The 26863-nt window shown below is 47.7% G+C and overlaps 8 protein-coding genes and 1 non-coding gene across 9 annotated transcripts; 2 read left to right on the top strand and 7 right to left on the bottom strand.

Annotated features, from left to right (window-relative positions):
- Positions 1-530: 530 nt before the first annotated feature.
- AtWU_09120 (putative kinesin family protein (KipA)) lies at positions 531-3445 on the bottom strand (the record flags this gene model as incomplete). Its single annotated transcript, XM_035504227.1, has 2 exons — positions 531-2602; positions 2677-3445. The coding sequence occupies 2 exons, from the start codon at positions 3443-3445 to the stop codon at positions 531-533; spliced, it is 2841 nt and encodes a 946-aa protein (XP_035360120.1).
- A 103-nt stretch (positions 3446-3548) lies between these two features.
- On the bottom strand, positions 3549-4470 carry AtWU_09121 (uncharacterized protein; the record flags this gene model as incomplete). The annotated part of the gene is made up of 6 exons (XM_035504228.1): positions 3549-3567; positions 3787-3894; positions 4071-4150; positions 4222-4285; positions 4368-4374; positions 4431-4470. 6 exons carry the CDS (start codon positions 4468-4470, stop codon positions 3549-3551), a joined length of 318 nt encoding a protein of 105 aa, XP_035360121.1.
- Positions 4471-6287: 1817 nt separating this feature from the next.
- Positions 6288-7627, bottom strand: kin28 (TFIIH complex serine/threonine-protein kinase subunit KIN28; the record flags this gene model as incomplete). Its single annotated transcript, XM_035504229.1, has 2 exons — positions 6288-7309; positions 7432-7627. 2 exons carry the CDS (start codon positions 7625-7627, stop codon positions 6288-6290), a joined length of 1218 nt encoding a protein of 405 aa, XP_035360122.1.
- A 457-nt stretch (positions 7628-8084) lies between these two features.
- Positions 8085-8801, top strand: AtWU_09123 (mitochondrial 37S ribosomal protein mS41; the record flags this gene model as incomplete). Its single annotated transcript, XM_035504230.1, has 1 exon — positions 8085-8801. The coding sequence occupies one exon, from the start codon at positions 8085-8087 to the stop codon at positions 8799-8801; it is 717 nt and encodes a 238-aa protein (XP_035360123.1).
- A 485-nt stretch (positions 8802-9286) lies between these two features.
- On the bottom strand, positions 9287-11048 carry AtWU_09124 (cytochrome P450; the record flags this gene model as incomplete). The annotated part of the gene is made up of 4 exons (XM_035504231.1): positions 9287-9358; positions 9433-10491; positions 10540-10737; positions 10803-11048. 4 exons carry the CDS (start codon positions 11046-11048, stop codon positions 9287-9289), a joined length of 1575 nt encoding a protein of 524 aa, XP_035360124.1.
- Positions 11049-12240: 1192 nt separating this feature from the next.
- AtWU_09125 (CAMK family serine/threonine-protein kinase) lies at positions 12241-14471 on the bottom strand (the record flags this gene model as incomplete). The annotated part of the gene is made up of 6 exons (XM_035504232.1): positions 12241-12878; positions 12930-12946; positions 13004-13134; positions 13197-13789; positions 13840-14368; positions 14430-14471. The coding sequence occupies 6 exons, from the start codon at positions 14469-14471 to the stop codon at positions 12241-12243; spliced, it is 1950 nt and encodes a 649-aa protein (XP_035360125.1).
- Positions 14472-15709: 1238 nt separating this feature from the next.
- Positions 15710-22173, top strand: stt4 (1-phosphatidylinositol 4-kinase STT4; the record flags this gene model as incomplete). Its single annotated transcript, XM_035504233.1, has 11 exons — positions 15710-15717; positions 15770-15953; positions 16009-18717; positions 18772-18880; positions 18943-19080; positions 19133-19493; positions 19552-19923; positions 19981-20236; positions 20310-20513; positions 20564-20851; positions 20905-22173. The coding sequence occupies 11 exons, from the start codon at positions 15710-15712 to the stop codon at positions 22171-22173; spliced, it is 5898 nt and encodes a 1965-aa protein (XP_035360126.1).
- A 1302-nt stretch (positions 22174-23475) lies between these two features.
- AtWU_t235 lies at positions 23476-23586 on the bottom strand. Its single transcript has 2 exons — positions 23550-23586; positions 23476-23511 (listed from the first exon to the last, which is right to left on the bottom strand). It is a non-coding gene; the product is annotated as a tRNA-Met (tRNA).
- Positions 23587-24410: 824 nt separating this feature from the next.
- AtWU_09127 (uncharacterized protein) lies at positions 24411-25250 on the bottom strand (the record flags this gene model as incomplete). Its single annotated transcript, XM_035504234.1, has 1 exon — positions 24411-25250. The coding sequence occupies one exon, from the start codon at positions 25248-25250 to the stop codon at positions 24411-24413; it is 840 nt and encodes a 279-aa protein (XP_035360127.1).
- Between the last annotated feature and the right edge of the window lie 1613 nt (positions 25251-26863).

Here is a 26863-nt window from a genome sequence, read left to right on the forward strand (position 1 = left end):
TGACACGGTCCCAACCAACACTTCTCAAGGAATATATGTCCAGGCGGAACCTCCTAGGGACCGGATTAGGATTCTCCACTACAGACCATTGGGAATAAAGGTTTGGAAGGGAATGATTATATCCTTCTACCCTCTCAACGTATTTTCATTATGTCATTACCAATCAACATGCCTACCACCAGGCAAGCGTAACAGGAATATTAAGACAGAGAAATGGATGAAAAGGAAGCACAAGACGAAGCCAGAAAAGAGCAAGGGAAACAGGGTATCTAGATCAGTCCACACAAAAAAGGGTATTATAGAAAAAAACGTGGAATGACAACGAAGAGGGTGCGAGGTAAGGCAAGGCGGAAGAGATGAGAACCAAGAGCCAGAGATTGTGTGCTGAATGGCGCGTGGCGGAAAGGCAGTCAAACCACAGGCATACTGCCTGCCCTGAGCAGAATTATAATAGACGTGAAGAGGAAAGAGTTTCCCGCGAAAAGACGGGCCAAAATGAGAACAGATGACGTAATTCAAGATTGCTGGGCTCAGCCAGAGCTTGCCAAATCCGTAGTGCCCGTGCTCAGCCCTGGCAAACCGGTCATGGATTCAGATGCCCGCCGACTTTCTGCGGCAACGCGAACACTCCCACGAGAGCCCTTGATGAGGTGCCCACTCTCAAGGCGGTCCTGTAACATCTCATCCAAAATGCGTGACACGTCGTCCATGCCACGCCTCTTTTCTTCCGTTTCTTCCTCTTTGAGTGGTGAACAGAGACCAACGGCCGAGTCATAAGCCGCTGAGTCATCGCCATCGGGTTGATGTTCCTGACGCCCGGGTCTTTCTTTTGTGTCTGACACGAAGGAGTCCGCTGCTGAATGGGCAAGATCTCGGTGTCGAGCAGCAGAACGAAGGGCAGCAAGCATCCGGTCCTTATCGTCTAGTTGTAGACGAAGCTCATTGATCTCCATGTCTTTCTCCCGTAAAAGAGCTAGTACATCAGGGGCGTCAGAAGTAGTGCCCCCAGCCTTCACACCTATGGACATGCGGGAATGACTGGACCGTCGTGCTTGCAGAAGCCGCCGCTCTAGCGTAGAGATATAGCGATTCTTGTCGTTAAGGTCGGCCTGAAGGGCTGCGATTTGTCTTTGGGCGCTTGCTTTTCCATCCGCAAATTCGCCAATAAAATCCTCCTCATCTTCATTCCCAAGATGACCATTTGAGAACGGTTGATTGCCGGGGTAATCACTGCTGTTAATAGAAAGAAAGGAGACTGGTCGGAGCGACGAGTGCCCATATGCGCCTAATGTAGACTGGCTGAGTGACGAACGCAAGGATCGAGATCCAGTTTCGGTAGCCGACATCCTTGAAAGGCGACCAAGAGCGGATATGCTTCCATAGGTATTTACACCAGTAGACTTTGAACATAGAATCAAACGATTCAAATGCTCGATCCTTTCCTTTAATGCCGTCCGAGCCAGTTGCATTTCAAGCATTTGCTCTTCGTGGCGTGCCTGTGCTTCTTTTTCGAGCTGCTGCTCTTCCAGCTTCAGCTCCTTCTCAGCTTGGGCCTTGGTCTGACTCTCTAACTGGTTACGGAGCGTCTGAATCTCCATACGGTACCGCTCCAGGAGAACTCTGCTTCCAGCATCACCTCCACCACTACCAAATGCTTCCTCAGCGCGTTTAGCATGGCTGACAATGCTGTTCTTGGCTCGAGCTGCGAACTTCAAGGTGTTGAGCGTTTCGCCGGAATGAGACTTGGCTGTCCCTCCTAGCTGAACCGTGCAAAGAATACTGACCAGTGAGTTCCCTGACAAAGCAGGCTGCAGTAATCTCGTGAGTTTGCTGTCCCGATATGGAAGGTGTTTCCCCTCTTTATCAGTTGGGTTGCCGGTCTTATCTCTTGCCTCCGATAGTTTAGAGATAATAGTTCCCAAAGTAAGCAAGCTTTTGTTTATATGGGCACCTTCCGTACGCCGTTCCTTGTCCTCAGCAGCGCGCTCTGAACCAGCAAGATCGATTAGACTCAGCGTTGACACTCGGACTCCACCTGGGACCAAGCCTGACCGTCTATCTTGAGAAGCTCCGGCAGGCACTCGTTCCCTGCTCTCGACAACAATTTGAACAACCGCGTGACTTCGAGAGCTGCGAGCGTTAAACTGCGTGCTACCGGTCCGCCTAGCATGGTCGCCCCTCGCGATCACACGGAGAAGCTGTGTCGGGCTTTGAACAATCTCTTCTTTCAGTGGCGTGGCATATACACCACGTTTGCTGTCTTCGCGGAGCTTGATTTCCTCCTGTTGAGGGGCAGCGGTTCCGCCAGATACCGAGGCTGACAGCAGATCGTGAATTTTCTCATTGTATATCTCCAGATAGCTGACACGCAACAAGAACTCTCGATGTGGTGTTTCCCTAATGAAGGAGAATATATCTGTTATTGCCAACGGTATCACTCCCGGGGAGGTTGCAGTTCCTTGCATGGAAAATGTCTTGCCAGTACCAGTCATGCCGTAAGCGAAGACTGTACCATGATATCCTTCCATTACCCGCCTCACTAGACGTTTCGCTGCAGAGTCGTAAATCTTCGCGTTATGTTCATGAGGGGAGAACACGTTATCTAACGAGGAAATAGAGAAGCGTAAGCCACGTATACCTTGCTGTGCCCAAAGAGAATACGAAGGATATCCTTACCAAACGAATAATCGCCGCCCTCCTTTCCGTTATAAGAGATGAGGCCGTGCCTCCCATCTACTGACCATTCAGGGGTCTTCGCGGTTTCGGCACCATTCACATCAGGGCGTACTCGGACGCTCACGATGACATTTCCCTTTGTCTCTTTCGGCCTCGAGTTTGACTTTGGTACGCCTTCATCGGCATCTTCAAACGTAGTTGCACTAGTTGAGTAAGATCCTTGCGCAGATGAGCTCCTGCTTTGTGAAGGGGAGCCTTCCGCATCTCGGGCTTCAGTAGTCGAAATGGATTTCGCATCCCCAGCGCCACTCAGCAACGATGCGGTTTTAGAACTCCGGTAACTACTGGTGGTTCCAGTACTTAGTCTCGAGCTTTTCCTGGCCTTTACACTCCCAGATGGATGGACGCCCTGTATTCCCGATATTGAAGACGCAGTAGAAGGGCGGCTTCCTGACCTAGGTGGCTGAGGAAAAGCTGCAATGCTGATGGTTCGTCGCAGCGACTTATCGGGGCTACTCGGAACCCGGCTACCGGCAACGGTCCGCGATGTGCTAGTATTGGTCATCGAGTTAGACAGGAGCTGTCGTCCTAGACTTGCTCTAGGGCTAGAAGGGGTGCGCGTCTTGAGGGACGTTTGGGATGGGGACGGCGCCCTTGACGTGTCAGATGCAACAGGAAGGCTTTTCCGTGACCTAGGAGCTGGAAATTGAGGGCAGGGCCCAGCCGAAGAGTTAGAGGCCGTCCGCGACGACGGCGGTAAGGTCGACATTCTCAAGTGACTGTCTGTTATAAGAGGCTTATTATACCATGCGGTGTTGGCACAGGGACTTATCAATCGGTGTTTCTTGCGGCGGCCATCCGTATGTGTCCGGTTAAAGTCCGAATTCGTGCCTATATTAGAAGATATGAACCTGTTAGACTTGGCAATAAAAGACTATCAAAACATGCAACAACATCGCCAGATGACTGGCTTTCAGATTGGAGTGCAACACTTTGTTACGCGTTTGTGCCTCTGTGGAAAGGAGCTTGTTTGATATGTGAAGAGACAGGGGGGCAGTAGAACGATAACAGGTATACTCGGCTGTCAAGGTCCGAGCTATCGAGACTCACCTTAATTTGGTATGAGGCAGTTCCGTCTGTCGAAGGCCGATTCTCAAGTCGGACGTTTCCGCAAATCGTCCAAAGACTAGTAGGATGTTGCGGGCTGAGATAAGGGGACTGTAACGTAAACAAGCGCCAACCTTTGCGCACGACACAGATGTGTCCGAAAGCCCTTGCTGGCTGGGTCTCTTGCAGCGTTGGGCACGTGTGTAGGTTATGGGCCGACGTCAATTATCCCGTTTCAGCCCTGGCAGGTTTGAACAGGCTTCTTTCTTATTACGACAACAGCGAACTGGAGACCGGCACTGCCAAGTGATGGATGGCGTTTGAAGAGGGGGCGCTGATCGGGAACGTTAATACTTGAGAAGAGGGCCTGTGTGCAAATTAGACATGACCCAAAGAATGGCTAGACAAGTAATCAATCGCTTCAGATAGGCAGGATACCCCGTACACCGCAATCCGCCTCGAACGCGAGGCGTTGGGTTGAAGGAGGCTCCAAGGGTTGGTCCTTTCAATCTTTAGTGCCGCACGGGACGGGTAAAAGGCCGGGAGTCAGGTTATGAGGGGCGTAAGTAGTAGTAGCAACTCACCCACTTCCTGGTTAGAGCAAGATAACTAATTTTTGTCTTATTCATTTACTACTTATACTATACCGTCGTACAGTGTGATGATGCTGGTAGTAATTGAAATCATTACCGGCACCAATGAGTTGACTGTTGCTTCCACCGGTACCGTATAGCATGTAACCCCAGCATACACCCCTATGTGGTGCAGTTTAACCCTCTCGGACGGTGGACCTTTCTGGAGCCTAAGATACCGGCCAAAAAAACTAAGCTAATCAGGGATCCAACAAAAATATGCGGGAACTTTGTATAGGATACCTCCTATACGGTACTACCTGGAAACTTACAGTAAGTTAGAGATCTATACCCAAGGTAGGCAGGCACTCGGACGGGGGTTTTTAGGAGAAACTCAATTACCGGACGATGTTTTATCTAGTGCTAGGGCTCAAGTATCTTAAGATTAACTCGAAAATTTCCCTGGTAAACCACACTGTTGTATTCGACATCAATACCCATCCAGTACCAGTGTCACACCAAAAAGAAACTAAAGTAGATGTGTTGCCCAGATGTGCAGTTTGGAACTCCATCTCTACGTAAATGTATATGCGGCAGTTCTAAGTACTTTCTTTCAACACCACAAATTTGGACATACTTAGCGCAATGAAACAATCACCTTCCTATTGAATTGTTTTCACTGATTATTCCGCAACACGGTCCCTGAATTCCCAAAGGGCAAATATTATTGGTTGAGGCACTGTTCTGTCATCTCGAAGTTAAGCAGTGACAATGCGAATAGAAGTACAATGTCTGTGCTGTGTACCTAGCTGGTAAAGGAGATCGAGCATCAGTTGCTGTCTCATTTTTAAAACCCCTCTCAAGTGGGAATTCTGTAGGAGGGACCAGACGCTAACAGACGGAGGCCCTCTTTTAATGTTTAATTAAACCTCCGTAAGGGGCTTTGGGGTCTTTATCATTTGTAGCAGCCATCCACTGACCAAAACGCATTTCACTTCATATTATTTATTAATACTGCCCTATATTCCCTTCAAATACTTGTCTCGAAAGAATGAGGTGGCTAATTTCCTTGCCCGATCCAAAGGCGGCTGAATTATATTTACATGTGTCCTGCAGGATGTAATAATTTCCATCAGATGCAGTGTGCAGTACAGAACACTTATGTTCCCACGATAGGGGGTGGGCTTTGTCGATCAATTTCTCCATGAAGGTATCAATGTCGATCCCTGCTACTGAGCGATCCTGCTTGCGTTTCCGCACATACGATGCCAAGAAAACAGCATACACAAGCGTCAACCCTTCTAGCCACAGAGCCCGTTGGACGAACACATGCACACAGGAAATCTGGGAGAATTCTCCTTGTCTGAGACCTATGTGGAATAATACAGCTGACCCTTTCGAGTCACGATGGTTCCGTCTCCACAACTGTTAAGGTATTGACGATCACACGAATCCGCGAACCATTATTGAGCGGCTGGTGTTAATTCGACAACAACTTTCTGCTGAACTTGCAACTCTTGATTGAGTCCGCATCGATTTGCGATAATCACTCAGTTACTTTGTCGCTAATCTCACCCGCATATCTGGGCGCAATCCACACTGTCGATGAGCGCGGGTCTTATCTCAAGAGATGAAGTTCACCAATGATGGGCCGATTGCCATGTCCCTTCCTTGATGGTGTGGCACAGGTCGACACTGTGGGAGATCAGCCATTCTTCTGCGTCGGATGAATTTCTAAATGCCTGAGGATACCTGACATATATTGTTGCTCATCCTTGAACTCTGTATGACTCAGAATTCCCGATGAACTTACGTTAAGATTTCCCCGAACCTTCTGATCTTTGACCAATGGTATGGCACAGTATACTAAGGTACCAGGAAAATGCAAGTATGACCGTGTGCGACTGGGAAGAGAAGACGCACATGCGTTTATCAGTCCCTTGCCGCGCCAAAATCCAATTGTCGAGCGGCATTTTTGAAGGAAGTATCGTCAAGCTCCCCACCTCGCCTCGTTAAATCATCGCCCATCTTTTTGGTTCCGCCAACTTTTCTAGGAAGATCTTGTTTCTTAGTTGGCTTCGGTTCAGCAAGCCACCAGCCGTGTTGTAGGATTTGGCAGGCGGTGCCTCGTTTTCTGGGATCCAGGGTACACATCGACATGAGCAAATCTGCCCCAACAGGCCCAGCCGTGGGAAACTGCCGGAGAAAGAAGTCTCGACCTTGTAAAGGCACAATATGATTGGGATCGGCAGGTATGTAATTTGGCAATCTAGTCACGCCTGGCCAGTTCTCCTCAGTTGGTGTCCCGAAGGCTTCGCAAATCTTGGAGATTTGATCCAAGTCTGAATTCCCTGCGACAAATGGAACCCGTAGAAGGAGTTCAGCAAAAACCATTCCCATGGACCAAACGTCGACAGCTCCAGAATACTGTCGCGCACCGAAAAGCAGCTCGGGGGGTCGATACCAGCGTGTGATCACCTGGTGTGTCATATTCAAGTATGGGTCGGCGAACGACCTGGCCAAACCGAAATCTGCCAGCTTGACCTCGCCGTCAGCGGCGACTAAAAGATTGTTTGGTTTGATATCTCGGTGCAGGATGTAATTTTCATGACAGAACCAAACACCCCTGGCAAGCATGCCCATCCAGGCTTTAACATCGGCGGCACCGTAATGAATATTGCTATCCCTGATGAGCATCTCAAGATCACCGCGTGGCAGGTATTCGAGGACCAGATTGAGGTTTTGATCCTTGGACGAGAACACATCGTGGAGTGCAATTATATTTGGATGAGAAAGCTCTTGGAGATATTTTACCTCTCGGATAGCGTCCATAGAAAGCCCATCTTTGTATTCAGCATTGACCTTGATCTTCTTTATTGCAACAAATGACGATGGGTCGGTGCGGAGGTGTCCGAGAAACACTACAGCATAAGTTCCCTCACCCAACTTCTTATCTGTGATTTGGCCATAATTAGTATCGTATCGCTGGCACTACTGAGATAGTAAGGGAAATAATTATGGAAATGACAGGATATGTTTGTCAATGGAATTAACGCAAGTGATGGGGGTTCAGTACCTTTTATGTACTTGTGCCTCACATCGTCGTTAAGTTGCTCCGTGATTTCACGGTCAGGGTTCTTCATGCGCTGGGGCGACGATGAGCGCTTCGTCTTGTTAGGTGAGTTGGTGCCGTCATTTTCGAACTTGTTGCCTGCATTTGAGCTTGAAGCTGCAACTGATGAAGCGTGCGGGACCAAAGGCGAAACCGCCATCGTCTGCTTATATGCCCTTAAGCCCAATGAATAGGGAGAGAATGATTAGTATCACCGACGCAGCAGCAGCAGCATGCCAGAGAGTGAAGATTGATGGGCAGTGAAAGTTAACAGCCAATAATGTCGGTCTGGTTGGCAAGGTAGTATGGCACAAGTTGCCTTGAGTATATATGAAGCTAGGATCAAAGTTCGGAGTTTTGTTGATCCCGGGACTTGCCCCGGAACTGCGCATCCCGCCGAACTTTTCTCCAGGATGGTCGGGACCGACAACGAAGGCATCCAACTCTTAACTACGCTACCAAATCCGGACGATTATCAGCGACGGGGAAGGGGCCCGATTTTGTTTTTTCAAATTCCGTACCCTCCCAGATCTCGTGTCTTTCAAAGAATTGTCGACAGTTTCCAATCAACATCTCCGAGACCGCATCGGTTGTCCTGAAGAAACCCCGGCGACAAAATGGCGACGCGCAGCTCGCACCGCTTGTCATTGCAAGTGATGAGATCCTTGACGATAAGCAAACAGTTCATACGAAGTTTTCATAAGAACACGGGCGCCCCTTCTCCGCCGTCACCCACTCCCTTTGTTCCTGATGTCGAGACCTTTCTCAAGTTGATCGGTCGTGGGATGCACAAGCATGCGAGCAAGCTACCTTCCTGGGATAAGCTATTCACTTCCAGTTCCTCTGAACTTCGGGATCTAGGCATTGAGCCAGCACGCCAGCGACGCTACCTGCTTCGCAAGATGGACAAGTTCAGGCAGGGGATCTATGGGCCCGGTGGAGACCTGGAGAACGTGGTCGATGGCGTTGCGCAGCTTCGAGTTGTTGAAGTTCCGACACTGAACAAGGAAACATCGCACCCTTTGAATTCCTCGGCCACTTTATCTCCAGGGATGAAAAGAGTCATTGTCAACATTCCGCCGGATGCTTCTGAATACACCCATGATCCCACGAAACCCCTCAAGAAGTTTGCGCGCATGAAAATCACGGCCGGTTCTGCTATCAGCGGCCCGTATCTCCAACCGATCAAAGGAACAAATGGTAGTGCAGCCCTAATCAAAGTCGAGGAGGGTATGTGGGAGGACAAGCTCGGCCACAAAGTGGACGGTGGTGAAAGGAGACGTGCTGAAGTTCGGGCTAAGAAGCGAAGCGAAGAGAGGAAGAAGGGAAACTAAGGACCACGACACAGAACACACACATACTTGTCTTTCCCACCTCTGTTGTATCTTAAAGGGCGCTTATATTGCAGTCATGTCACATGTATTATATTTCATAGATCAACGGTTATTCCGGTTATTGACACTGTTTTCCATCGCGTTCAGGAAAAGTAATATATTTGTGGTAGAATGGCTGTCCCATATAACGCCTGTATGGGACAATTAGATTGGCTATAGATACATTAAGGCCTCTTCAAATGCGAGCAAATCGCGTACCCATAATACAATCCTCACTCATAGTCAACCCTAGATCAAGACATTGGATTGAAGTACTGTACAAGCAGCCATTACATGAGATAAAACCGGCCATTAAAGCCCCAAGGGAGAAACAAAATAAAAACAATCCCATGAAAGACTGTTATCCAGTCATTTCCATCATATTACATAAGAGGTTTGAGAACAATCACAAAAGGCGGTTTCTATGCAGTAACAGGGGCAGGTCGTTATGATTTAACGGTGGTAGCGCGCTTCTCAAATTGAATGATAGACTTGCCAGCTGGCTTGGAGAAGAGAGACTAGAATTGGTCAGCCTTGTCAATCGTAGCCAGAAAGGTCGACGCATGATCGCTTTGAAGATAGCGTGACTTACCGAGTAGTCTGTTTCCGGGATATCCTTGACGTTTGGCAGGTTGCGGAACTTGAATAACCTCACCAAAGCCGCGGTAATTGCACCAAGTTGCACGTAGGCGAACTGTTCACCAATGCATCTGTGACGCCCTGCACCGAATGGAAGGTAGGGGCTATTAGTGCCTTTGCTGACAAGACCATATCCATAATCAATTTGATCTTCTTCTTCCGCATTGGCTGCAATAGTCTCATCCCAGCGGTGAGGATCCCATTTGAGAGGATTAGGGAAATATTCCTCTGATCTTGCGGTAACACCGGGGGATGAAAGGACATTGTGACTGGTTGGGATGACATATGGCGTGCCATCCACAGGCATTGGGTTTTTGACTGCGCGGATGATTGAATGGATCGGCGCGTGAATTCGTAGTGTCTCTTTGATGACCTTAGCGTGCAAGTCAAGCTTCTGCAAATTTTCATAAGTAAGAGGCGGAAGATCTGACCCAAGCACACGGATCTGTTCGGCATATAACTCTTCCATGATTTCTGGATTTCTTGCAAGGTGCAAGACTATCCATGAAGCTGTCGATGAAGAAGAATGCTGGCCAGCCATAAGCAAGGCAATCATCATGTGTGCGATTTCCTCGTCTGGAACAGGAGTGCCATCTTTGTATACGCAGGACATGAGGTTCCAGACCATATCCTCAGAATCCTTCTTGTTTCCACCCGTACGGCGTTCTTTGACAATCTCCATATAAGTTTCGGTCATCTTTTTCTGTGCAGCATCACGTTTCCGGTTGTGAGGAAGGGGTGCCCAAGGGAGCATGAAGTTGATAGGAGCAAACCCCATGTCAAGATCATGGTATAATTCGGCGAAAGTAGAATCAAACCGACTCCGGACTTCCTTTCCTTGAAGAGAACGTGACGCAGTGTAGATGGTAATCTCTGCGATGGTTTTGCAGACGTCAAAAACGCCACTTGATCCCTGGAAAGCCGCAGAATGCTCGACAAAGTCATCTACCTCGTTGGTGATCAAACGAACGTACGAACGCAGGGCATCTGATGTGAGACCGAATTTGACAAACTACAATCATTAGTGTACGTGTCATACTCTCTCCATGCTCAAGCTCACCTTCTTCTGCTCCATAAGTTTGGCATTAGGACAATCATACACCACGTTACGCCCAAAGACAGGGGTTGTAAGTGGAGAGTAGACCTCTTCAGCACAGACATCACGTAGCTTTCCGTTTAGGATGAAATCGTTGCCCCTGGTTCCCAGATAAACTGTTGTCTTTTTGCCGAGGAGAATGAAGGTGAAGATATCGCCGTACTGTAGGTAGACACGAGTCAGCATAAAAACAAAAGATCGATACTTTCATAATTACTGGTCCATACCTTTGCGCGACAGTCGAAGAAGAATTTATAAGGATCCATGCCATAGCTAATTGTGCTACCTATGAATGGAAACCAGTGAAACACCAGAGGGGGCTCATTGGGGTTCTTGAATAACAACTGTCTTAGGACATTGAGAATGACGGAGACAGCCAGCAGGGATGACAGTCCGATCCCCAGGAGTACTAGAATTGACGTGTTCGAGCAGCGCTCACAGAGGCTGTCGAGAACGACCGCGAGCAGGCCCATGATGGGACAACAGCGGAAACAGAATGACCGGAACAGACAATTGGAGTGAGTTGGTTGTGTTCACAAGGAAGAATGATTCAAGCGAAGGCACCTTCCTAGCCCTCGGCGTGGAAGCGCGACAGATGTGTGAATTGCTTGCAACAGCGCAGGAAAGTGCACTTTTGGGTAAGTACAAGCAAGAGAGAAAAACGGCAGCACGCCACTTGCCAGTAAGTGAGCGCCCTTAGTAAAGTACTACTAGTAGCCTCGACCCGCTCACGGATTCTTGGTGGGCGTACCAATCTGAACGGCTCCGCGCCCGCGGCTCCTCCCCTAGCAGGAACTGGACAGTCCAAAAGTCTGAAAGGTACTGGTACTTACCCAGCCGCTCCTCCGAGTGGATCCAGGCCCGTTCCTGCCCCTGGTACTCCGGACAGCGTACATAGCCGTACAATACGAAATACGCATTTCGCTACCCAGTTACTCCTAATTTGTAGTTAAGAAACTACTAGTGGTAGTACTCCATACTAGTACTATTATATGTTCCCAATGTGTACTAGGGGCGCCGATTCATCCTATCCTCCCATGCTATAACTACATTGTGGAGTATATGACTCGTCCTAATCTTTCTTTTTTTTTTTTCTAAAAAAAAGAATAAGCCCGACATTCACTATGTAAATGTGTGTGCCGGATACGCAACCCATCGATGCAGGTAGGTCTTGCATATAAAACAAGTAGGATTGCCCGTCTATTGAGGAGGCATTCCCTTGCAGCAATATAAAATCAACACACACACACACACACACACACTCTCTCTCTCTCTCTCTCTGTTGAGGGGGGCCCTTCCTTGGTTCTTTTCGGATTTAACTTGCGCGTTTTATTGTAAATGTAGCCATCGTATGATATTGGACCGCTCTTGGAAGTGTCCCTGGCTAGTAATTGAAAGCTAGTGCGGAGGTGAAGCCCCCAAGTCTATGTATGCTGTAGACTGTCAACTAAGGCTATTATTACTCTAAGTATTAAAAGTCGATTAGAGAGTAGACTAGACGTATGCCTATGCCCTCAAGTACTTGTAAAGCGCGCTAATGTCACCCAGCCAAGGAAGCGACAGTCCCTGAGAAATACACTTAAACCGACCTTGGTTTCTGCCACGGTCCACATACTCAAGTCGATGGCTTCGGAGAATCTTCAGTTGCAGAAGGCTATCTTCTCTTCAGTTACGCCCATTTTTCAGGTTGTCATCGAACAAAACTGGATCACCTTGTTCTCCAAGGTTGACGAAGTTATCCGGGCCACTTTTCTCGTTAGGGGATACTTCACGCTCTTGTGCATTCTTTGCTGGATGGTTGTGAACACGTTTCCCAGCATTGTTTTTGTGGAAAACTTTGACAGGAGCACCACTTTTCTGCTCATGTTCACTGTAGCCAACATCATTGATATTGCTGAGAAGTGTCCTTTCGCGAGCTAGCTTTCTTTTTGAGAAGTCTAGCTTTCCCAAAGCCCCAGTCAGGCCGTCTGTGCTGTCAGAAACACTAGGCTGCTTTCCTGTAATCCATGGGTGCTCTAAGCATTCTTCCACCGTAATTCGGTCGTCAACGTTAACTGTGAGCATTCGGTCTATCAGATCCAATGCCAGATCACCCACAGTGTCCCAATACGGAGACGGATAGTCGAAGCTCCCTTGTTGTATTTGCTGTGCTAAAGTGTACGGGTGCTCAGCTGTGTATAATTCGTCAGAGAATGGGGGAAATCCGCAAAGGCATATGTATAAGACGACCCCGAGAGACCAGACATCCACAGCCTTTGTGTATTTCCGATAGCGCCGCTCCTGTAGTATTTCTGGCGCGACATCTACAGAATCAGTATTAATTTTCTGGCTTTCGAGCGGACTAGAAGACTCACAGGTTGGTGTGCCGCATCTTACCAAATATAATCGTTAGCACAAAAACTAAATAATTTGGGAGTACATGCCATACAGTGTGGTAGTAAACGAGTCTTCACCGATAATCTTGGCTAATCCAAAATCACCAAGTTTCACTGTCAACTCTTTGTCCGCGACCAGAATATTTTCAGGTTTAATGTCACGATGAATGATACCTCGATCGTGCTAACACACTGCTTTAGTCGCTACTCTCGAAAAAGTAAGGGCATGGAGGTGGTAGAACATACCAAATACTTCAGCCCCTCAAACAATTGGATAAAGATGCAACGAGTCTCACTTTCTGAGAATTTCTGCCGGCTGATAATCAAGTTGAACAATTCGCCTTCTGGAGCGAGTTCCAGGACAAGATAAACGCCGTCGCTTTCATCGAATGTATCTCTGAGGCAAAGCAGATTCGGATGACTGACGCCCTTCAAGATACCGATTTCTTGATGAAGAACTTCGTTCTGGGAGCGCTGCGAGTCACCAGAACGTTTCTCAAAAACTTTCACGGCATACTGAGCCCCCGTAGACCGTTCTACGCAAAGGTAGACTGTGGCGAAATGGCCTTTCCCAAGCTGTTGCAGAAGCCTATATTGTTGGCGGAAACGATTGGTGTCTCGTGTCCGAGGATATCTGAAAACAAAACGTGCTTCATCTAGGATGGTGACCTCATCGCCATCTTCAAGTTCACGGTGTTTATTCTGGCCCACCATTGCATCATTGACAAAAGTACCATTAGTGGAGAGATCCTGGAGAAAGGCAACGGCATCGCCTTTCCTATTTTCGGAAAATACCAAAGCATGTCGATTCGACACAGTAGGAATGTTTATCACCAGGTCTGGTAAGCTTCGTTAATTGTTTGTAAGACAATATGATCTGGATACCTACCGCATTCAGGATGTCGGCCTATTAGGTAGCCGCTAGGTGAATTCTTTTGTTTACTAACGGAACCCGCACTCGTTTTCGCGGACCCTTTCTTGGAGTTAGTCGTAGATGCTGCGGATTTGCGCTCCTCGCATCCTCCGCGTTTCCTCAGTACCAGAGGACGGCGGACCTTATCATCAAGCGGAAGAAGGTATCCCCAGACTCCCTCTGCAGCTTCGTCTTCGACTTCATCGGCAAATGCTCTAGGGGGGTAAACAAATTGTGAAAGGGCTTGTGTATCGCTAGGAGGTGATGAACTATCTTGAGGGAGTTCCGAATCTGAAGGTGTCCGCCGATGTATTTTCAATTTTCGGCCAGGCTCATCTGGTGTAGCAGTCGTCTCCTTTTCGATGTCTGTGGCAGTTGAATCTCGTTGGGTCAAGGGTGTAGGCAAATAGGACTGATCGTCTAAAGCCTGTGCTTTGCTTTGGGGATTGTTCCTCTCGGAGCGTCGTGGCTTTTTAAGATCTTGTGAATCATTATCGGCGGAGGCCTAGATGTTTACGCCATCGTCAGTCCAATTAGTCACAAGGGAATTGATGGTAACAACATACTCTGCCACGCTTGAGGGAGCTTTTTTCGTTCTGTGGTGCCATTTTATTGCCGATTCACATCTGTCAAGTACCAATAGTCACAAAATCAGTTTGGCTTGCACGGCTCAAAACTCAAATAAGGCATAGCAACCAGAGTAATAGCACTGCAGATATCGCCGGGTCTCTCCTATGTTTCGAGGCTGGGGGGGGGGGGGGGGGAAATGCTCAAGTGGAGAAGTCAAGAGGGTATGTATGAACACTGGAGAAAATACGGGCGAGCAAATCAAAGGGGCAGCAAGAGAACCGAAAAAGTAATTTCACTGGAAAACCTAGATTTGGCTAATGCAAAGAGATGACAGAGCGATCTATTGTAGAACAAATCAAGGCTGCAGTGTACATAGAAGTAGGTCACAAACAACCTTGAGCGCGTGGTACCTCAGCTCCCGGTATGGGTAGGTCGCACCAAGCAACACCTTACGGCTTAAGTCGTCATTTATCATAAATACTGTCACCGCTTTCGACCCAGCACCCCTCACATTGTATAGATACGTGTGGAATTAAATCGGAGATGAAGGATATGTATACTCATAGACAATTTACTTAGCTGAACATTTCTGCCTCCCAAATGGACTTTAGCATTCTTGACTCAACCTACAGGGTCAAAACGCCTAATACTTGAATACTGTAGCACACGTACTTTGTAGTTGGTTCTGAAGTTGACTCCGATGTCATCAATCAAATAATGAATGGAGTAATACCGGCTCTGACATTGAGCGACTTTTAGTCACTAATGAAATTGGGTACCATTTAAGATCATGTCGCGATTGATGGGCGTAAACTATTATATATGGTATACATAAAAGCTTACACAGTAGAGAGACTGCAGGATCTGAGTGGAGATGATAGTATACTATTATCAACCAAACACTGCATAGGAGCATAACACACTATGTAAGTGAAGACGGATAGAACTCTGCATGAATTCCTTATTGGCCGTTGAAGTCTCTGAAGGAAGCATTGAGCTCCTTAAAGAGACGCCTTCCCCAGATGAAAGCTAAACAGTGAATGTTCATGAGTGCAACACAGAAGCGTTTGAGGCCCACGTGTCTGCCGTACCGAGGTTCTCCGGGAGGGAACCAGCTCCCCGTACTCCGCGGGACGCTAACACATAATCTCCTATCAAGGGGCTCCCCCTTGCTACCTTTGGCAATTGACATTAGTGCTCTGGAAAACAACAGTTTATTCGTCACCACACGCACTTAAAGCCGATAAACGCCAACTAGCTGCATTAATCTGGGACTATGGATGGGTAGGCTAGCTGCAAGTCTAATGGTTAAGTTTTGTGCTGATAGGATCCGTAGCCCCTCGACTATCAGAGCTTCGGCTTTGAATAGGCTTGCGGCATTAGCAGTCAAGGGACCAGAATGCGGCAGCGATTCAGACATCGCACGACTCGCCCAGCAGTCACTATGCCCCGCACACCCGTCTAACGATACCCTTAACGGTATCTTGCAAGCCCAAGCTCCTACATCGCGGGTGCCTATGGTTCGTTAGCTCCTTTTCTCTGCTTCGTAGGTGGCTTCTAGACTGACCTCTTCAGGGTATGAAAGAGCTAGACGTGCTGGTTGCTCTATGTAAAGCGTCTCCTTCCGTGACCAATATCGAGCATGCTTCGAGACTGGTATCACTTTTGTCACAATACCTTCCCGAATCGCATAGCCAGCTTTTCCACCCTTCACCCTTTCTTCAAAAAGTGAAACCTTCGCCCTGGGAGAGCCTGACTCATAATCTCACGTTGGCTCTCCTCTCCCTGGGTTCTAGCCATCCACAGCTGCGTAGCATCGTGGCCGGTGCTTTCAATGAGTATTTGAGCAATTGTGCCGAAGCGATCAAAGCAGTTGCGCCCCTTCATCACTACCAAGCGGAAGCAAACAGTCGGGATGCCGAACATGAATCAACCAGCGTGCTATCGATATCCGCCTCTCTTGTCGGCTTTCTGGGAGCTTCGGCTGCACTTTCTTCATTCTGGGCTCCAAGCGAGAAGCTTCATTTAGCCAACAATTTGCGGTCGATGCTCTGCGAGCGGTTCTTGGTAGCCGTTGAGACTGCCTCGTCTATTGTGCGGAATGGAAGCATGCCTGGTTATCTGCTCAGGGAGTGGAGAAAATACACTCGCCGTTATGATGCCGATGGCCGTCCTCTAGGGGCTACGTTGCTCCAGGAAGGTTTCATCAGGTTTATCAAGTCATGCGTTACACGTGCGGCCGACATAAATGGCACATTAGGTGCCGAGTTTTCACACAATAGCCTGCCTGAATTAGGCACCGCTACAAGCTCTGACGACACAGAGATCGCTCTTATCGATCGGGTGGCAGCTATCATCGCTGATGAGATCCAGCTCCTAGAAGATGGCTCGGATTATCTGCAACTTGGCTCCCCCTGGAAGCAACGACTTGCTTTTTCCATGAAGGCCCTAGCTCTAGTTGGATATTTGAATTGTATCATTCTGTGTGAAGATACAACGAATAAGGAAGACTTTGTATCATGGCTAGAAGACACACTTATGGATCCGAGACAGATGGCTTATGCTGAATTAGCAACAGCGGTTCTGACAAGCATGGCAGTCGTTTCGCGAGCTTCCATAACGATGGCATCCTCAGGGAGCCGCTCTTTGTTGAGATTCATCGTCGAAGGAGGTGCACCGACCGGTACCACCGGTTCTATTGCAGGCAAATGCCTTGCACATGTTCTCGGTGGTCTATCTCAAGATTCTGTTATTACTACACTCTACTCCCTAGGGAATGTTCTCAGCTCTGGCTCAGGCACCGACAAGTCGTATCAAAGCCACATGCTTGGGGATAGTTCCGCCCATGGAAATACACCTCTCGCATTTCCAACCACCAGAACTGGCAGTGTGGTTTCGTTTTCCGGTGATGACGAATCAAATAATCTTTCGTACAAAAATGTCGTCCGAGCTATTGTACAGATCGCAGCCAGCTGTAATGATGAGAAAATAAGTGCTTTGGCACAGTCCATGTTGCTACAGAAGATTGGGAAGGTGAATGCTACTATTGACGCTTTTATCATTACGGAAACAGCTGCTATATCATTGAGTACCGGGCAAGCCGAGTTTCAGCTCCTGCTCAAGTTCTATGATCGAGCATACCGTGATGGCATGGCCAGGGGCTACAACAGTGTTACTGATGCTGTTAAGAGTGCATTGGCATATCTCTCTATCACGTTGAAAAGAGACTCGCCACTATACGGTGTATATCTGGTTCATCTGCTGGAGAATGTCGTAAACAAGGGCGATGCTACCAATCTCGAAAGTGAGAGGCAGAAGGAGCTTACTCTTGCAGCCGACGAAATCGGTCCTCTTCTAAGGCCCTTGGCTTTGCTCGTGTCGTCAGACCAGAAACAGCAGGATAGTGCAGATACTATCACATACTACGATCAGGATGTGTCTGCTCTATTCCGGGATGCATGGTTCAATATCGCAGTACATGGGATATCTATGCATTCAGCTGTTGGTCAAAGCCATTTTGAGGAGCTGCGCTTACTTGCCAAGCACTCTCCTCCCCTTGTCTCCGAAGATCGTATGGAGGCAACTGAAAGCGACATTGAGTTGAACACAATCCTTAGGCGAGGAATGGGCTCACAACGTTTGCAAGAGCAGAAGCGAACTCTCCTTGCTGAGCTCCCTGGCCACGAGGCCGAAACAAAGCGATTAAGCTATCCGCAAGTAGTTTTCCTCAACGCTACGATCTTGGTCGAAAAGTTTCGTGCTCTGTCCGGCAAATGTACTGGGTTCCTTGATTACTTCCGCGACCCGGCCATAGCTACTACAGAAATGACCAGCTGTATGAGTGCGATTGCAGAGAAGGTAGTGGCCAGTTACCTCTCGCTGACGATGTCCGGAAAATCCGAAGGCTTCTCTGTTGCTTATCTATCAAGAGAACTAGCCGGCTTCTTTATCGCTTGCAGTCATCGTGTTGAAAGGGTACAGAACGTCGCTGTACTCTGTGCTAACAAGATTATAAACGAATGTCCATCGGCTCTGTGTGAGAAGCACTCCCTTTTCGCTTTGCTTGAGCTTCTGACCGTCATGTGGCGCTCATGTCTAGAAGGAGAACTCGATGAGTTTGAATGGAACCCGTCATTCACTTCACCTACAGGGTTGGTCAAAGCCGATCTACCCGACAACTATAACTTCAGGAAAAAAACATTAGATGTTCTTCTTGAACGATCTAAAACATGGGTAGCGGCGGCTATGGATATTGCACCCTTGGATGTAAAAGGCCTGCTCCAGGTATGACATTCTGCTATCTAAAACTCCGGAAAGCAACTGACCCACCTTGTCAAGACATACCTATCTCTTTCGGACGACCATGCTGGATATGGCAACATTCTGTTGGGGCGCTCTTTCGCACTTGAGATGGGATCGCTTATCCCGAGCAGTGATCAACGTCTTGGTAGGACAACACTTCGGTCTTGACTCAGCTACTGTTTTTCTAATGTCCCCATGTTCTTCCAGGTTCAATGGACAGCCACGGCCTAAGCAAGATAAATGTCGCTTCCGACTTCATTTCTCAGTATTCCACTCGTCAGAACTATAGAACTTTGTATGCACAAAGTGTCAGTGGCCCAACGCAGGAACCTAATGGGCTTGGTGGTGGGTAATATCTCAATTTGTGAATGTCAAGGTGCTAATATGGGATAACCAGCTCATAATCTGCTTTCCGGGTCTTTGCTATCTGCAAATAAAGTCATGGAGGATACGCTGTATCAACTCAACGCACGATTGAAGTCAGGAGAAGTTATCCCTACCGTCGCCGTTCGTGATGTGCTACGGCAAGCTGCGGGCCTCCTGTGCAGTGATAATGACCCTTCTGCTTTCATTGCTCAGTACTTGGTTCAGATACCTTTTGAGATGTTCTCGAAGGAGTCGATGGACATTGGTATACCCCTCTGGCTCGGAGTAATGCATGAGAATCCGAGAGTGGAGTCCAAAATCTTGGTAGAAGTTATTGGATCCTGGGAAAAATCGATTCAGCGCCGAAAGGGGCTGTTTGACCTAAATTGCAAGTAAGTAAAGATCGTCTACTAGCACTTTCTGATTCAATGCTTATTCAAGGGTACACAGCTACGTTGATCCAATGTTCAGCAAGATCGAGCTGCTCCCCAGCGACAAAGCTCTGATGGCGAAGAATCAACAAAAATCCCAAGGTATCCTGACACCACATTTCCAGCTTCTACAGTTCTTTGAAAGTCATTTTGCTGCTGTTCGGCTTGCAAACTTTCAGGTCAAGTCACTTTTCGGCCGTTTTGTTGATAAAACAAGTGTGGGACTATTGCAGGCCAGTGGTCACCCCCTGGCCAGGGAACTACATTTTCGTATTGTCTTGTTTGGACTACGGGTATTGAAGGACTCCCGGTTACCAGACCGAAATCTGGAGTGGAAGCTCAAGGACCAGATTTTGTCCGCCGCTTTGACTTGGTTTAGACATCCACCGAGGTACGTTTCATCTGGTTACTACTTTTGACTATTCACACTAAGCCCAGTCATGTGTAGGTGGTCGTTTGGTGGCAACCGGTTACAGATCAAGGCCGAGGACAGGATCCTAGGAGACGTTTCTTCCGCTCTAGCAGATGTCGCTGGAGTTACTGGTCACAGTCGCAGCTCTTCTAGGACGCTTCAGGCAAGACAGGAGCTTCTCCAGATCCTTCTGGAGGACGAAAGGTCACGCCTTAGGGTTTGGCTTTACCCCTTGGAACCAGACCGGAAACATAATATGGCACAGTCAGCCGCAGTCAGAGTATTTACGGAGGTATGTTATCCTGTCAACGAGCATACTGCTTGATGCCCGTGATAAACATGATTGCATCTAACACCTCGTCCAGGATGCAACGAGTCTACTACGCCTGGCGTGGTCCGAAGCCCCAGGGTTGGCCATACATCTTCCTACCCGCTTCCCGTCTACAAAACTAAAGAACGACATTCGGTGGTTGGTGCTCAACTTTCCGGACAAGGCCATTGACGAGCCAAGTGCCCTTGAAGTCCTTTTTGGGTCTGCTCTTCCTGCCGACGTCCATAGCCAGCTGAAGGTATGCCAATTTTCGCTTACGTATTTATGATTCTGGACTGATGAGGATAGTTCCTCCTATACTGGGCCCCTGTCAACCCTGCCGAAGCCCTGACTTACTTTCTACCCACCTATGGAAACCATCCCTTCATACTGCAGTATGCGATGAAAGCCCTCGAAAGTCATTCAGTCGATGTTCGTTTCTACTTTGTGCCACAACTGGTCCAAGCTTTACGATATGATGCACTGGGCTACGTAGAAAGATATATCATGGAGACGGCGAAGTTGTCTCAGCTATTTGCGCACCAAGTCATATGGAATATGAAAGCCAATTCCTACAAAGATGAGGATTCTCAAATTGTGAGTGCAACCGAGTGTTATCTGTCAATGAACTTATTAACGAGTACCATTAGCCGGACCCTCTCAAACCAACACTGGACAAGTTCATGGATGCTTTGATCTCAAGCTTCACAGATGAGGAGCGTGAGTTTTACGAGAAAGAATTCTCATTCTTCAATGAAATTACGGGCATTTCCGGAAAGCTTCGACCCTACATCAAAAGAAGCAAGGCAGAGAAAAAGGAGAAGATTGAAGAGGAACTTCGTAAGATCAAGGTGGAAGTCGGTGTATACCTTCCGAGCAATCCCGACGGTGTTGTTGTGGGAATCGATCGCAAATCCGGCAAACCTCTCCAGAGCCACGCAAAGGCGCCCTATATGGCGACGTTCAGGATTCAGAAAACAAGGGCACGGTCAGAAGATGACAAAATCACCCAACAGACCGGTGATACACGACCTTCAAATGGGGATCAAGAGACCTATGAAGTATGGCAGTCAGCCATTTTCAAAGTTGGTGATGACTGCCGTCAAGACATGTTAGCTTTGCAAATGATTGCTGCTTTCAGGGGTATATTCGCTAGTGTTGGCCTTGATGTTTGGGTGTTCCCATATCGAGTTACTTCAACGGCCCCCGGTTGTGGCGTTATTGATGTGCTTCCCAATTCGATCTCTCGCGATATGCTGGGCCGCGAGGCAGTCAATGGCCTGTATGACTACTTTATCTCCAAGTATGGAGGGGAGGAATCTATACGATTCCAGGAAGCACGCACCAATTTTGTCAAGAGCATGGCTGCTTATTCTGTCATCTCCTATCTCCTGCAGTTCAAAGATCGGCATAACGGGAACATCATGGTTGACGACGCTGGTCACATCATCCATATTGACTTCGGGTTCTGTTTCGATATCGCACCGGGAGGTGTGCGATTCGAGCGTGCCCCCTTCAAGTTGACATCCGAAATGGTTGCTGTGATGAGCGGTACTCACCATGCACACACCCATCCAGGTAGCGGCTCGGGTAGTGGGCTCGGTCTTCCCGGTGGTGGTTCTCATAGCCCTACTAGCACGCAGCCTTACAAGTGGTTTGAGTCACTGGTTGTGAAGGCATTCCTTGCTTCGCGTCCGTACAGTTCTAAGCTGTCCCACATCGTGTCACTGATGCTTGACAGCGGTCTTCCCTGCTTCAAGCCGGATACGTTGAAGAACTTCCGCGATCGATTTGTACTCGATAAAACCGAGAGGGAAGCAGCTGAGTACATGCGTGAGCTCGTCCGCAAGTCGTACATGAGCGTTTCGACAAAGGGATATGACCAGTTCCAGCTTTTAACCAATGGCATTCCCTATTAGACCTCATAAGCTCTTTCTATCCAGGGAACGCAGCGGGTGTGAGGTCCTGCCACAGACTCCTTTATCTCCTCGTTTCGTTTGGCTCTCATGCTGCTCTTGGGGTATCCGCTATATGTAAAGTCAAAGTCGATCATTCAACTCTGTTTCAACGCCACCTTTCATTCTCATTGCAGTTAACTTTCTTGCTCAGATAAGGACAGAATGGTGTCCAGTCAAAGCTTTAGAAATACCCGCGCCCCTTATCCTTATCACTCTATGTGATGCTGTCAGATGAAGGGCAGAGCCCGAGTTATGGCTCATTATGTTCGCCGGAGTCGAAAACAATAGCTCTGACCCACTCACTTAATGCTCTATAGAAAACATTCCAATAACTTTCATATTTACTTGCGAGTAGTAATTAGCTTGGGTCTAAAATACATATATAATGCCGTCTGGCACATATTATACAATTATCTCTCGCAGTAATCCTCAGTCCCGTAGGTGGCAGTTGAATGTTTGTATAGTTTATATACACTTACCATCTTACCTGCTACCTATGCATTCAAAGTATACTACATGAACGACTCGAACTTTGCATTCTACCAGAAATAGACCAGACCACTCGCCATAACCACTAGGTTACCAGTGACTCATATGACTGGAGCGTGTTTCACATCCGTGAAAGATCTTGGAAATCAACATCAGGGAATGATTCACTATAGCCAACCAAACACTTGACAAGATCCTCTTCCTGCCTATCTTCCTTCCCACTAATGTGGTTTTCCCGTGCACTCTTTATGACATTCTTCCCCGGCCTTTTTTTTCACTTGGAAATGTGGATAGTAGTACTGTAGTAGCCACGGATCTGGCCTGGACACCTGATGGGCCGACAAGATATATATATATGTAGTATTAGTATAACGGACAGATGATAGATACACTGGGCGGCCTAAACAACCGAGTGATCGTGCATCAACTATGTATGTAGTATGTATGCACCACGGACTACTAATCCCTAAAGTCATACAATACTTGAAGAAGTTCATGGTATTTACTGTGTAATCTAGATTTTTTTTACATTTGTTCACGTGGAAGAAGAACTCCTACTACAATGGAGTTGGGTGTCATGGATGTTTTTATTACACTAACGTTCATAATGTGTTTATTCCCAATTGCGTGGAATGTCTGAGCCAAAACTTTATATAACATGATTCAGACATGGATGCTTGATTTATGAGCATGTCAATGGCTGGGAGAAGATAGAGGGTGGAAAGGTGGAGAAATGGGGAAAAAAAGGAAGAAAAGAAAAAAAAGATATGCTTGTGTCCCCAGGGAGGATCGAACTCCCGGCCTTGGGATTTCCTGAAGGTGAAGGCCTTCAAGTCATACTTTGCTCGTATGAGACCCACGTGATAACCACTACACCATGGAGACATGTGCTGGTGACATCCTGGCAAAAATAGTGCATTATAAGCCAGTGCATTATGCGCACCGATGATAACAAAAGATGAATTAGATAACCGAATATATAGGTGCAAGCTGCACTACTACAGAGCAGACGCGAGGACTTGCCCATACACCGATATCAACCAAATAGTATCATATACTGTTTTTTACACTTCGGACACATAAGCTCCTGTTCGATATTCAGATGCTCCCAGAACATAAATCAGTGTTCATTCGAAATAACGGGCAGTATCACATTGTAGGCAATCTGAGGGACCCAAGGATAAGAATCATAACTGGGTCTGACCAGCAGGCTCCGGAGTAACTCAAATCATAGATGAAGATTATATCACGAGCTAATCCGCACGTGTACGGAATGACGGAAACTGATGCAGAAACAAAGAAATCCATAAAAAGGTGCGTGCTAAAGGAAACGTTCGTCAAAGTTGTAGATCATGTCAATATCCATGCGACAGTAGGAAAATCTTTCCTCTGAGTGACTGAGCAATCCATAAGACAGCCGCCGTGATTGGAGCTGCCTGAATAAATCCTTTCGTTTCTCTCTCCCCCCTCTTTCTTCCCCTCTCCCCATCGATCTCCTAGGTATCTGAGTTCCTTTTCTGATTTGGACAAGAAAACTCACGGCTTTTCAGTGCTTTTCCCCGAAAGGGAAGGACAAAAAAAGTGCGAAATAAAGCATAAATCTGACGTACATAGCGAAGACAACATGGAATAAGGGAAAGAAGGAAAGGGGCGACAAATGAAACACCAGTTAGACAAAGATGATATAATCAAGAAAACAGCCCTCATCTTTAGTCCATGAAATCACCCCGAAGAATCTTTTCCTGAAAGAAATCAGGCTTATTCTGCTTGGGCTGTTTTGGCATCTCTCGAGCTGGCTGCTCCATTGAGGCAATCGAAGCAGCCCTCTGATGGTGATTCTGGTTGCCCATATTGACTGCATGCTGGTTTTGAGGTGAATTAGGCGATACAACGCCCAAAGACGGCGCTCGCTCGGCCCGAGTCCGCAAGGCCTCAGACCAGTTGAAGCCTTCGCCTACTTGTCGCCAAGACGGGTTAGATCTATCGTTCTGGGGAAAGGCCTTGTATGTACTTGCAACAGTTGAGTTTGTGGGGCTAGGGGCAGAGGGAGGGCTGGCTAACGACGAATTGCGCCGCCCTCCAGCCGCCTGAGATGCAGAAGAGGGATATCTACCATTACCAATGCTTCCTCCACGGGCATCACGCAATGCCTGCGCACCAAAGGAGAGACGTCGAGTGAAAGGAGAGCTAGGGGTGGCATTGGGAGGTCCATTTTCGTTGTCTTCCACAACGGCTTCCTCTGGGTTTGCCGAATTGGATCCCACGGAACTAGAGATACTTCCATGACGGATGTGTCGAGGCCCAAAGGGAGAAGTTTGGGTTGGGGAGCCAGAGAGTCCCAATGTGGTTATCGACAGTCGTCGTCCATGATTGGGCTGACTGCCAGCGACCGTATTGGCCATAGAGCTAGGTGGTGCACCAGCAGCCCCTTGACTCCCGGATCTCGAAAGATAATCTGAAAAGGAAATCCCGGATGCCAGAGATGCTCGACGCTGGCGCGATGAAGGGGGTGGTACGGAGATGGGAGATGTTGACCGGTCGTTTGACATGATAACAGAGATGGGTAGACGATGATCCCAGGATATTTATCACAAGCACAAGTATAGAAGAAAGGGTAGATGGACGATGACGGATAGCCAAGTTTAAGGCGAGAAACGATAATATCTAGTCTCCCAGACAAGGGTACCACTAGGTGGAATGGGAAATAGATATACCAAGATTAGAGTTACTAAGATGAAGAAGAGTAGACTGAAATTGGAGATATTGATGATGAGCCTTCAAATCAATACCAGACTTATGACGTCAATCGGGTAGCCGCTTCGATAGGGAGAGCAACGGAAGAGGCAGCAGAACAACCCCCATTAAGAACCTAGATGGGAGATACCGGCAAATGTCAGTCGGAGGGAGATATTCAGCGAAGAACCCAAACTTGGGACCTTCCATGTGGCGGTGGCAATACAATACAGTGGAAATGGTTGAGGGTGTATCTTAGGAGCAAAAGAAACGGAGAACCAAAAGCCAGCGCTTGAGTGCTATGGAACACTGCGCAAGGGAGGAAAGGATGAAAGTGAAGGGAGGTCCAGACTCAGTGCTAGTAAGAAACTAAGAAACAAATGATGGATTCACTACCGGTGTATTATGGGCTAAGCCAACTTACTGGAAATATGCAAACACCCAATGCTCCCCAATACCTTGAAGTTATATGATGGTAGTGGTTATGTGGGTAGTAGCTAGAATAGGTGAGGAATATATGTATTGATTCTTCTTTTGAGAATAAGATGATGGAGGGGGAAGATTCGTGAAGGAATGATTCGAAGAGGGGTGGTAAAGTCAGTAAGCTTTCAAGTAGCCGTGGCTCGTGAAGAAGTGAAGAAGAGGGAGAAAGGGAAAGAAAGCCAGGCCGTAGCCGGCAGGGATCTTGGGAAGAGCAACCTGACAAACGGTTGGTGATTGAAGGGCGGAGGGGATGAAGAAGAGGAGGAACGGGACGATTCCAGTGGAAAGAAGGGGGAGGAGGGGGAAAAGGGAGAGAGGGAGAGAGCCTTTAAACAACAACAAGAGAGCACAAGGAAAGGAATGAAAGCTTGGGAAGGTTTTACCCCACAAAACCACCTCGATTGACTCTTGACCGTGGGCCAGAACGGGTCTAGCCTTCTTGGGCAGGGTGCAGCTGAACGGTGAACCAGACAAGACGATCCGGGGTCGATGATTCATGAGTCGTCCATTCATATTGACCCAGTAATTAGAGATCATCTACAAAGTACCTAACTTTTTACCCCTAGTTCGTTCTCTTCACAACTTGACGTTGAAGTAAGAGAAGGAGAAGCCATGAGTACCTTTTATCAGTATCACCCATGAGTATTCTTTCCGGTCACAAAAGTACTGTTTTGGCTGTGGTTGAATTTACTCAAAAGTAGGCAAGGGTAGGAAGGATGCGGCATGTCTGGTATGCATCGTATGCCAAAAGTACATACCTTACATAAGTAGTAGTACTGTTGTTTCTTAAAAATATACCATATAAACCCGGTATGTTACGTACGGGTATTATTCTCTATGCCTATTAGACATTCGTATGTATGATGATACGGTATTGATTTTCACCTATCCTTTTGCGGAAGCACTACCGAGTACAACTGCAACTCATATTTGAAATATATATATT

This window comes from Aspergillus tubingensis (assembly GCF_013340325.1).
Source record: "Aspergillus tubingensis WU-2223L DNA, scaffold_10, whole genome shotgun sequence".
NCBI lineage: Eukaryota > Fungi > Ascomycota > Eurotiomycetes > Eurotiales > Aspergillaceae > Aspergillus > Aspergillus tubingensis.